The following is a 13,034-nucleotide window of genomic DNA, read 5'->3' on the forward strand; positions in this document are numbered from 1 at the left end:
TTTTCATTGATGTCTGCTGTTCTGCTGAAGAGTGGAAACAATCGCCGCATTGTTTCTCACTACCTGTAAAGCTGTTAATTATGTTGTTATTTTCATATTTTGCCAAATTAATGTAAATGTTTGATGTTAAACTTTGATTCTGTAAAATAAATGACCGCATTCATTTTGATGGGTCAAAGATAAATGACGTCTCACGTTTACATTTCATTAAATTCAATGCACGTTTTATTCAGTCCAGAAAAATGAGGAATCCGTTTTAATTGATGAATATATCTCGGCATTTGTTCATCTACACAAACATCAATGCAATAGATTAAATGTGGAACAATGATTGTGTTATACAACATGTACAGAGCTTTATCATTTAATAATTCCCTGACTTTGTATAGTACTGCAATACATTGGGCTATTTTTGTTCTTACAGAATTTATGTGATTTTTCCATGTTAGCTGTTCAGCAATGATTGCACCCAAAAATTTCATCTCATTAAATTAAAGAGACACCCAGTTTTAATATGTATGAGGGTGATGTGATCATCTCCTATAGACAATGCATGAAATCTTGAGCCAACTCCAGGGCATGATCTTTTGGAGGTGTTAACCAGCACTCACTCTATAAATATATATTGCTCTGTGAAACTGGGGCTGAAGAACTACCAGGATGTGTGGAGTACAGGACAAGTTCTTTAACGGTTCGAGCTGAGGAGGAAATTGGATAAGATCCGAAGGGAGATCCTGATGCATGCTCAATAATCCAGGTAGAAAAATCTAAAAAAGTTCAATCTGGTCCTCTGGACATTCAAAAAAAACAAAAAAAAACAAAGCAAAACAACAAAAAAATGTAGAAACGTTTCGTCTCTCATCTGAGAGACTTTCTCAGTCTGAGGTGCTGTATTCAGCTCAGTCTCTTAAATAGCACCTTCTCAGAGTGGATCAACCAGTTTTGCTGCTGACAACCAAAACCAGCTGATCACAGATGTAGTATGACATATACTGAGATATATTCATACATTAAACGGGTTCTTCATTTTTCTGGACTGTGTAACATGCGTGCATTGAATTTAACAAAAATGTAACGAGAGACGTTATTTATATTTGACCCATCAAAATGAATGCGGTCATTTATTTACAGAATCAAAGATTAACATCAAACATTTACATTAATTTGGCAAAATATGAAAACAACAACAGCATAATTAATCAGTTTTACAACCAGGAAAACCATACGGCCATGGTTTTCCGTTGCTTCACCACAGACATTAATGAAAACATCTGGATTAATTTTCTAGCAGAAAGGAGAGTTTGAAGATGGAAAATTGAGATTTATCTTACAGAGAGATGTGTGAGGGAATTTATCTGTTTTAACCAGAACAGCACGCTCTTTGGAAATCAGCTTGTCCCAAACAGTACACTTTTGGGTGAAGGTCGACTTTTACCTTTCTGAAGATAGATCAGGTCGGCGTGAAGTCCTACTTCCAGCCACTTTCAGCATCTCCGTTGAGAACAGCTAAAATACCTCGAGAGTCGTGCGAGGTTATCCAAACAGAAGTTATAATTCCCAAAATCGTCTCTGGTTCAGCTTGTTTGGTTTAGCAGCATCCATGAATGCCTGCGTTTTGCATTCATGAACTCCCAAACGCTCTGCATTCTGGATTCCAAGAACTCTGAACTCTTCTGGAACTCTCAAAACTCTCAAAACTGAAACTCTTTGTGCAACTCTTTCATCCTCAACTCCAGAACTCTCTTCTCTCTGAAACTCTTCTCTTCTGAACTAGGAAGTGCCAACCTTTTTATGAAGGGTCACTTCCGGTTCATTTGAGAGCTTTTTGATTGGTGGATGGACCAAAGCAGAGGTGTGGTTTGTGATGTAAGGTGTTATGGAAAGTCAAGGATTGTTTAAGAATAGACAGAAAGATATCATGGAAAAACCAGACTTCGTGGCGTCGCTCACCAAATATCTTTCTGTAAAAGTTAAACATGACATTTCTTTTCAGTAAACTTCTTAGTTGACCGAAGCTTGAACTTTAACACACTTACAAATTTGCTCACTTTCAAAGCAGACGATCAAGAAATTGAATCATTACTCTGTAATGTACTCTAACTTGATTTCACTTTGAATTGAGGAATAAAAATCATTACTACTGTTTAAGTAAATAAAAATGAGTAGTTCACTTCAACATGTAAACATTGTTTGAACTAACACAATTTGATTATCAAAACATTTGTAAAATAGTAATGATCATAGAGAATTGTCTTTTCCACTTGATTAATTCAAGAGAGAAAGTCTCAGGATGGGTCAAACTGTATTTCTGGATTCAAATCAATGAAATGACAGTTTCTGTCCATCTGGTCAGTTTTGACATCAGGCTTAGTCCACTACACATGCTCAAAGAGGACCATCAGCCTAACAATGGATCATTAGCACACTGATGGCTGTTTACTATTCACAGAGGGCTGAGTGATACTAGCAATCACAGCATAGTAAGAGGGGGACAATTGAACACGTAGGCCTCCACCCCTGTTTAACGATGGACGGTTTCTTTTCACAAAGATGGCCTCCTTTACTCCTCTCTCAAACCATCGTTCCTCTCTATCCATGATGATGCAGTAGAGGTGGTCAGTTTAAAATTAAAATCAGACACTACTCTGAGCAGCAGGACCACGCTTTCCACAGAACAACTGTGTCAACTCTTGAAACTGTGCCTGCAGTCAACCTACTTCACATATGGGGAGCAATATTATAGGCAAAAACATGGGTGTGCTTGTGCTATGGGGTCTCCAGTTTCTCCTATTGTTGCCAACCTGTACATGGAGGAGGTAGAAAAGAGAGCCTTGATGTCCTTTTCAGGGACACCACCAAGTCATTGGTTCAGGTATGTTGACGACACCTGGGTTAAAATTAAATCTCAGGAAGTCCAACATTTTACTGACCACATCAACTCTGTGGATAAATACTTCAAGTTCACACGAGAAGATGAAAAAAATGGCAAGTTGGCTTTCTTGGACTGTGAGGTCTCAGTCTCTGATAGAGGACATTTGCAAACTGAGGTGTACTGCAAACCCACCCACACAGACCAATATTTGCAGTTTGACTCCCATCACCCTTTGGAGCACAAGTTAGGAGTCATCAGGACTCTGTATCACAGAGCAGACAGCGTCCCTACTAGCTCAGGAGCCAGGCAGAAGGAGAAATCCCACACAAGACAGGCTCTAGAGCAATGTGGATATCCTAAATGGGCCTTCCTAAAAGCAGAGAAGAAACCCAAACAGGACTCCAGTCAGCCAACAGGTGAAAAGGAGGAACCCAGACCCAGACCAGTGGTCATTCCATATGTTGAGGGAGTATCAGAGAAACTGAGACGTTTATTTTCTAAACATAACGTCCCAGTGGCTTTTAAACCCCAAAATACATTACGGCAAAGACTGGTTCATCCCAAAGATCCAGTCCCCCGGCACAAACAGAGCAATGTAGTGTATGCTGTTCAGTGTCAGGAGGGCTGTGATCAGTCTTACATCGGGGAAACAAAACAGCCACTGGCCAAAAGGATGGCCCAGCACAGAAGATCAACATCATCAGGCCAGGACTCTGCGGTCTACACTCATCTCCAGGCCAGCGGTCACTCTTTCAGGGATGAAGATGTTCACATCCTGGACAGAGAGGAACGACGGTTTGAGAGAGGAGTAAAGGAGGCCATCTTTGTGAAAAGAAATCGTCCATCGTTAAACAGGGGTGGAGGCCTCCAGGTTCAACTGTCCCCCTCTTACAATGCTGTGATTGCTAGTATCACTCAGCCCTCTGTGAATAGTAAACAGCCATCAGTGTGCTAATGATCCATTGTTAGGCTGATGGTCCTTCTTGAGCATGTGATCAGCTGGTTTTGGTTGTCAGCAGCAAAACTGGTTGATCCACTCTGAGACGGTGCTATTTAAGAGACTGAGCTGAATACAGCACCTCATACTGAGGTAGTCTCTCGGATGAGAGACAAAACGTTTCTACATTTTTTTGTTGTTTTGCTTTTTTTTTTTTTTTTTTTTTATGTCCAGAGGACCAGATTGAACTTGTTTAGATCCGAAGGGAGAGCTTCGCTTTGGAGTTATTCTCTATCTCTGCCCGGATCATTACCCGAATCCTTTTCTTCAAATTCTGAACAGCTGTTGGACCAGAGGCGGCCTCATTCAAGAGCGGGTGAGGTAATCTGCTTCTTACTGAGCCAGATTTTTCAGGAATTCTACCAAAGAGCTATGGTAAGAAGATGTCTCAAAGATATTGTCCTTTGTCAATCTACTTCAAATTAGAGCAGTAGCGTATAGGATTGTAAGCCGAGAGATTGATTACTTATTGGGTTCAATTGCTTGGGGTTGCCAAAGGTTCTTGGAGGTGGTGAGGGATAATATATATTGGATCGGGCTGTGAGTTGGGGGAGATTGTGGAGGTTTTTGGAGTGTTAAAGTGTTTCAGAAAGACCCTAGGGGCTCCTAGGGCATGGTCAGGTCTCCCCAACCCTCTTTTGGATCTGAGAGCCACTTTGCCAAGCTGACTGCTCAACCCCTGGAGTCCAACTAAATCTCTGAGCTACTTATTAATCACCATGTATCCTCTCTGTAATCAAATGTAATCACTGTGTTGGATTGTGCTTGCCGCTGTTCCTCCTGCAAAATCAATGATAAAAGCAAAGCAAAACGTAAAATTCTGGATTCTCATTTCAACATCCCTTTGTTCATGAAAGTGGAAAACTTGGTTCAATGTTAACAACAAGAGTCTGGGAGGTTTTTAAAGGTTTTGTAGCTTTTGACTATAAAATAACATCCATAAATCTTATACCTAGATTGTAAACAAAACCAGATCGGATGACAATTGTAACGCTAAAGAGGAGATGAGCAACCGTTAACGTGTGCTTCCTCATCTGCCAAACATCCCTACTCTTGTTGCTAGGTCGGGCGAGGCACGATTTGAGATTTTGGGTGTGGTGCAAGGATAGGAGGTTGTTAACAATCTGGGTGAATCATCTCAACACAGCCTTAGAATTAAACTGTCCTAAAAACAGCTGCGGGTAATACCTGAGTCTTAGGATTAGTTTCAGACCCCTTGGAGGGGAAGGCTGCAGTGAGGGCATGGCACATGTCCTATGCCTACCTCACTCGGGTAAGCGAAACATGTCACACAATGGAAATCTGGAAGAGAGTTGTGGAAGCTAGACTTAGACAAGAGGTGACAATTTGTGAGCTGCAGTGTGGTTTTTTTATGTAAAGAAAGAGCACCACAGATGTCATATTTGTTTTGAGAATGCTGATAGAGAAGTACAGAAAGGGTCAGAAAGAACTCCATTTTGTCTTTGTGGATTTAGAAAAAACCTATGACAGGGTGTCGAGGGAGGAGGTGTGGTATTGCATGAGGAAATATGGAGTGACAGAGAAGTATGTTAGACTGGTACAGGACATGTATGAGGACAGCAAGAAAATGGTGAGATGTGCTGTTGGAGTGACAGATAGCTTAAAGGTGGAAGTGGGACTGCATCAAGGATTGTCCCTGAGCCCCTTCTTGTTTGCTCTGGTGATGGACCGAATAACAGATGAGGTCAGGCAGGAAACCCTGTGGGCTATGATGCTCGCAGATGACATAGTGATCTGTGGTGAGAACAGAGAACAGGTGGAAATGAACTTGGAGTGGTGGAGGTATGCACTTGAAAGAAAAGAAACGAAAGTCAGCTGTATTAAGTTAGAGTACATGCATGTGAATGATAGGGAGACAGGTGGAACAGTGAGGCTACAAACAGCAGAGGGCACAAAGGTGCAGGACTTCAAGTATTTGGGGGCCACTGTCCAGGAAAATGAGGAGTGTGGTAAAGAGGTGGAAGAAGAGAGTCCAGGCAGGATGGAGTGGATGCCCAAAAGTTTCAGGAGTGATTTGTGATAAAAGGGTGTCAGCAAAGGTGAAAAGAAAAGTGAACAAAACAAATATGAGACCAGCTATATTGTATGGTCTGGAGACAGTGACATTGACAAAAAGACAGGAGAAAAATCTGGAAGTGGCAGAAATGAAGATGAGGTTTTCCTTAGGAGTGACAAGGAGGAATAGGATTAGGAATGAGATCATCAGAGGTACAGCAGGTTGAACAACTGGGAGATAAAGTTCGAGAGGCCAAACTGAGATGGTTTGAACATGTCCAGAGGAGGGACAGTGGGTATATTGGTAGAAGGTTGTTAGAAATGCAGCTGCCAGGAAAAAGACAAGAAAGAAGACCAAAGAGGAGATATATGGATGCAGTTAGAGAGGACAAAGAGGTGGTTGGAGTGAGGACAGAGGACACAGAGGACAGAGTGAGATGGAAAAGTATGACTCACTCTAGCGATCCCTGAAGAGGGAAAAGCTGAAAGAAGATCTAAAACATGATACAGTAGTAGCTGAGAGTCATCCTCCTCACATGTTGTGGGAACCAATTCCCTTTTTAAATTAGCTCATAAAAACTTTTTTCAGATTTGACTAAAATGGCTCCGTCATTTCTCGTCATACAATGAATGATATTTGTCTAAAGACAAAGCATGTCACCCACTGTTCTGAAAGGCAGCGAGTGATATGCTTTCTTTCTTTACTGTTAGGACTTTGTCTTGGAATGTAAAACCTCCGAAAGATTATACATTTATTTTTAAGAAGTTGTATAAGCTCTCATGTTGAAATGATCAAACAGGTTTGATCTAAATGACAAGCATGAAATTTGAAATAGAGACTGAGTTATAAAAAGAAGCACATGACTTGTTTTCTCTCCTTCCTTCAGATATGACGGCAGTTGGCTGTGACCTAAATGGGGCTCACTATGAGAATGGAGACGCTTTCCAACCCAGCCCCCTCTACAAGTGCACATGCATTGGAGGAGCAATTGGTTGTACACCTGTTTTCATCCAGAAGCCTGCTGGACTCTTGGGTCCCATCCCACTGATGGGCATCAGGCCAGCTGGCCTTCGCAGTGGTCAAAGCCCAAAGAAGCACCAGCAGGACACCACCTACAAACTAGGTGCGTACTAAAATTTATTTATGTTTATTTACTTTATGTAGCAGTATATTGTGTCAATCCACAACTAAAGGGATTGACACTATATGGGCACTTCCTATTATAACAATCGCAGAGTACATTAAAAATGCAGTTTAGTCAAATTTATCAAAGCCAGCAAATTGTGTTGAATCTCCATTTTGTCACAATCACCCATCCTGAGCAACACAATGGCAACAGTGGAAAGGAATAACTCTCTTAATATGAAGAAACCACCATCAGAACCAGAACTAGGCCCAGGTTGGCCTGAGGATCTGCCTCAGCAGGCTACAGTTTGAAAAGACGAGAGACACAATCAAAAACAGGTTAATGACGTAATAACTGCATGTAAAAACATGCAAATAGAGCAAATATAGACAGTATTGTGAGGAAATGTGATCAATTTGTTCTCCAGTAGTCTGTCTAGAGCAACATTACTAAATTATAGCTCCACAAAACCCAAGAAGACCCTGACTTTGGGATTTATTAAAAAGGAAAAGCTTAAGCCTTATCTTAAAAGCAGACAATGAGTCAGCCTCATGGACAGAAACTGGAAGTTGGTTCCACAAGAGAAGAGCCTAATAACTGAAAGTTCTGCTTCCCATTCTGCTTTTGGAAACTCTAGGAACCACAAGCAAACCTGCAGTCTGAGAATGAAGTGCTCTGTTAGGAAAGTATAGAACAATAAGATATGTAATATAAGATGGAGCTAAGTTGTTGATCACGTTGTAGGTTATCAATCAATCAATCAAGTTTATTTGTATAGCACATTTCATCATTTAAAAAAGGCAGTTCATAGTGCTTTACATTAAATAACACAAAATTAAAATTCATTAAAACAACATACAGTCACCTCGAAACCAGTGACAAACATTCCATTTTGCTGGATGCCATCAAATATATTGGTCAATGTTCCATTTATTGTAGTTCAAAAGCAACTCTAAACAGGTGGGGTTTTAGCCTTGGTTTAAAGGAACTCTGTGTTTGTTGTTTTGCAGTTTTCTGGAAGTTTGTTCCAGATTTGTGGTGCGTAGACGCTGAATGCTGCTTCAATTTCTGGTTCCGGTAAGCTGATGGACGGCAGCTTCCTCCAGCTTCTCTGCAGTCTTCAAAAAGCGTTCAATGCAAAAACAACTGGACTTTATTTGTAACAGAAGAAGTTTTGCTCCTCATCCGAGGAGCTTTCTCAATTCAATGAGCAGTGAGTGAGAGATTCAGGTTATAAGGCTGAGTGAGATAAGACACACACACATATGTAGATTTGACATGTCACACCTCCAAACCTTAACAGTAGGGGGCTTTTTAAAGTCTTTGTTTCTCTAATTCACAGATGAGACTCCTCTGTTTCCATCAGGTGTGAAAACTGTCTGGGAATCAGTCTTAAAGTTGCATTATAGGTTTTTGAAAGTGGAAATGTGAGGCTTCCTCCTCTGTTAAGAGATGGCTTTTCTCTTTTAACATAAATTGCTTCCTTCACCCCCCTCTCAAACCATCTGTGTTCTCGGTCCAAAATGTGCACACCTGATGGGAACAGAGGGGTCTCATCTGTGAATTAGAGAAACAAAGACTTTAAGAAGCTCCCTACTGTTAAGGTGTGGAAGTGTGACTTGTCAAATCTACATATGTGTGTGGAGGTGTGACTTGTCAAATCTACATATGTGTGTGTGTCTTATCTCACTCAGCCTTATAACCTGAATCTCTCACTCACTGCTCATTGAATTTAGAAAGCTCCTCGGATGAGGAGCGAAACGTCTTCTGTTACAAATAAAGTCCAGTTGTTTTTGTATTGAACGCTTTTTGAATTCATCATGTCCTGGATGACTGAAAATCTTCACCAGCATATCTTTGCAGTCTTTTATCATCAAACTGACCCGTTTTTCGAATTGGACTAAAGTTGGTCCCCCTTCCAGCCAAATTCAGTTTTCAGTGACTCAGAGAGCTGGACTGGACCATCCAAAAAATTTTTTTGGTCCAGGACTAGCCGCTCCCACCCCACTAGTCACTCTGAGCTCACCCTGCCAACCAGGTGAGACCTCGAGCTGGGGAGTCATTGCACGAAGGTCTGGAGTTTTTTCTCTCTATCTCCAGACCCCAACTAACTTCTCATCCGGACATTTGTGGTTCTACCTGGTTCCAACAAGAATCGCTGGGTGGTATTTTGCTGGCTTTTTGCTGGTTTTCTGCTGGACTGGCCCTCGTGGTGTCTTCATTGGTGTGGGGGAAGTGTACCTGTGTCCCCCGAACTGGACCAGAACCGAACCGAGTTAACTGTGGGGGACTTTGTCTATAATAGAGCCTGTCTCAACCTCAGTGAGCAGCCCGTTACCTTTTAATTTTCAGGTCTCTCTTGTAAATGAGTCCTCGAGGCTCAATGGGATTTACCTGTATAAATAAAGGTTGATTGATAATGAAGAACTGTCCACCTTCGTAAGAATCAATGTGTTCGCCTGGAGGAGACACTCCAATGTTTTGAAGCTCCGCCGGAACTGGACCGAAGCAGAACTGGGCCAGAGACAACTTCAGCCACTTCAGCCTATTCGTCTCTCATGCTGTGGAGCGCTGGAGTCAGACTGGAGCAGAACCAGACCGGACCAGTGATGACTTCAGCCTCTCCGGTCAGTCTCATCGTTTTTCATTGGGGGTGCCTCTCGTGCTGTCGGATGCAGAGTTGACGTGCAGAGAAGCAGAGGAGCAGCGCTGCGTGGTGCTCGAGAGAAGTTCGGAGTTTGCATCAGAGTTGCTACAGGCCTCCATCCAAACTCACATGGATATTAATTAATTTTATTCCGGATCACGTTGTTGTCCCCTGTTGACCTGAAACGAGCTAGGACCATTCCTTTCATTACAGGAGGATTTTCTGGCAGCTTGCTCTGCTATTTACTGCAAATTATATGTTTCTGCCTGTTGATTCTAGATCCAGCTTCTGTTTCTCTTGGGAGCATCCATCCATCTTCACAGGGGGGCTGGAGCCCCCCTCAGCCCAACTCAAACTGCAGTTGGGCCACCTCGTCGGATTTGTTTACCCATTTGATTTGTAGTGTGTCAAGGACAGCTTTGCTGTAGACATACGGTCCCACCAAATGTGTTATTTAAAACATACCATACGATACCATACCAATTTATTTATATAGCACTTAAAACAGCAACAAGGCCAACCAAAGTGCTGTACAAAAGAACCAAACATGCACAGCAGACAGGAAAACATAAAATAGAGATACAGATACAAATAGCAGCAGAAGCTAACTAAAATGGCCAACAGAGTAGAGAACAGACCGGACCAAAACAAATCACACCGTGTTAAAAGCAAGCGAATAGAAGTGGGTCTTCAAGCGAGACTTAAAGACTGAGAGTGTGGGAGCCTGCCGGACACTCAGATCCAGAGCGAGTCCTGATAGAATAATCCACACTTTGCCTCAGTTTCACCAAAATCCCTGCATGCTTCCCACGACGTCTGCGACGTTTCCTCCATGGAGAAAGGCCAGGGTCACGCAGAAGGAATGCAGGAATCTCAGATAGGACCGGTTGGGGAGAGTGCAGGCCGCTGTTCAAAAACTCCGCGGGAATTTCAGCAAATGTACGGAGCTCCAAAAGTGCCCGACGATCATACTGAAAATATGACTCAGCACACTGCACAAACCATTGTAAAAATAACAAAAATAAAATACAAGCAGAGAGCGAGAGACGGGCAGCCCTACACACCAGCGCCATCTTGGAATGTGAAAACATGAAAACATGTACATTCCTACTAACTGTAGTGAAAGTGGGAGACAGCTTACTGTACCTTCACTACTAACTATTTAAATATAATGGGTTCTTTCTTTTTCGAGTTAAATTAATGCCATGTGACGAAGTAACTGTGAGGATTGTTTAATCAGTGACAAGAGACGTTAATTTTCCTTTGACCTACCAGAATAAATGCGGTCATTTATTTAACAGAATCAAAATTTAACATCAAAACATGTACACGTGATTAGCTGATCTGGTTCTGATTAATAAAACTTGGCACGCTTTACTAATAAGACAACAAGACATTTCTCAAGGCATCTAGATTACTGGCAAAATAGAAGAGTTTAAAGGAAGGAGTTTAGAGGTTTAAAGAAGAGATGGGTGAAGAGAGGTGTATGTTGTTGACCAGAATTGGCACACTTCTTTCAATCACCAGCTCAAACGTCCGGTACACTTAGCACGTGACAACTCGTTACCTTCGCAAGAGATAAATCAGCTCCGGTATCGGGTCCATTTCAACGCTACCTTCCAGCGTCTACGGTTAGAGCGGCTGGTCATCGTCAGAAGTCGTGTCGATTTACTCCTTTCAACAAACAGGCTCAGCTCCCTTCGAAGTTGGAGGCGTTACACCCGGGTGGAATCACAGCAAGACGCTGTGACTCAGTCAGAGATCCCACTCAGGAGTGGAAAACTCCCGAAGGCTTGAGAAGACTCCATCAAAGACTGATTCCAACTCAGATCCAAGACTTCAGAAGAACTCAGAAAAACTTGAGAAGACAGAGAAGATGGAGAAGACTTCGTAGACGGAGTAGACTGAATAGTTCCAGGAAGTGTCGACTTTTAAAAGTGTTCTTACTTCAGGTCACTTAGGACTTCCTGATTGGTTGAAACAACCAACAGGGGGTGGTTCTAGTGATGTCAGAGGGTTATTAAAAGTCAACAGAGAGTGCAAGAATGTTTAGGAACGTTTAGTACAGACAGAGAAATTTTATGGCGAAGTGAGAGGAACGCAGATGCCAGTGTTTCTCTTTTTACCGTCTGCTAGGTTTAAAACTGTAGTGAACTTGACCTGATGTCAAATCTGACCAGATGGACAGAAACTGTTATTTCATTGATCTGCATCCAGAAATATAGTTTGACCCATCCTGAGACTTTCTTTCTTGAATTAATCAAGTGGAAAAGACAATTCTCTATGATCATTACTATTTTACAAATGTTTGATAATCAAATTGTGTTAGTTCAAACAATGTTTACAGCTTGTGAAGAGAACTACTCATTTTTATTTACATAAACAGTAAGTAATGATTTTTATTCCTCATTCAAAGAAGAAATCAGGTTAATATGCAGTTCTTGATTTTCTGTCTTCAATGAGCAAGTTTTGTAAGTGTGTGTCAAAGTTCAGGTTTCGGTCAACTAAAAAGTTTACTGAAAAGAAATGTCATGTTTAACTTTTACAGAAGATACAGGAGAGTTTGACTCCACGAAGTCTGGTTTTCTCCAATAATCTTTCTGTCTGCTTTAAACAAACTTAATCTCTATCCTTGACTTTCATAACACCTTACATCACAAACCACACCTCTGTTCTGGTCCATCCACGAATCAGAAAGCTCTCAAATGACCCGGAAGTCGAACCCATTTAAATGTGGCAACTTCCCAGCTCTCGAAGAGAAGTGTCGAGAGAGAAGTGTCGTCTAAAAGTTCCGTTGTCGTGTCGAGACGAGACGTGACGAGATGAAAAGAGCTTTGAAAGAGTTGGAGACGTAAAGAGTTCAGAGTTCTTGGATGCAAACACATTCAAGATGATCCAGAGACGGTTTTGGGGATTATAACTTCTGTTTGGATAACCTCACACGACTCCTAGGGGTTTGGCTGTCCTCACGGAGACGCTGAAAGAGTCAGAAGGGAACTCTACACCGACGCTGATTATCATCTGCCAGGTAAAAGTCCTATTCGACCAAGCGTACCGTGGGCCAAGCTTATTCTCCAAAGAGCGTGTTGTTCTGGTACCACAGATAAATTCCCTCACACATCTCTCTGTAAGATAAATCTCCATTTTCCATCTTAAACTCTCCTTTCTCCTAAAAATCATTACAGATATTTTAGAAATGTCTGAAGCAAAGTTTCTCAATCACCGCCGTGTGATTGATGTCTGCTGTTCTGCTGAAAAGTGACAACAATCGCCGTATTGTTCTCACTTCCTGTGAAACTAGCCATGTTATTGTTTTCATATTTTGCCAAATTAATGTAAATGTTTGATGTTAAACTTTGATTCTGTAAATAAATG

General features: G+C 41.7%; 1 protein-coding gene across 1 annotated transcript in view; it reads left to right on the forward strand.

Annotated features, from left to right (window-relative positions):
- The window catches only part of ccn6 (cellular communication network factor 6), a 182,888-nt gene that overhangs the window by 121,719 nt on the left and 48,135 nt on the right, over nt 1–13,034 (forward strand). The window contains exon 3 of the mRNA XM_037686047.1: nt 6,773–7,009. Within this exon, the coding sequence (XP_037541975.1) occupies nt 6,773–7,009 (237 nt within the window). The remainder of the gene's footprint in view (nt 1–6,772; nt 7,010–13,034) is intronic.

Source organism: Nematolebias whitei, chromosome 12 (genome assembly GCF_014905685.2).
Source record: "Nematolebias whitei isolate Nwh7 chromosome 12, NemWhi1, whole genome shotgun sequence".
In the NCBI taxonomy this organism is placed as follows: domain Eukaryota; kingdom Metazoa; phylum Chordata; class Actinopteri; order Cyprinodontiformes; family Rivulidae; genus Nematolebias; species Nematolebias whitei.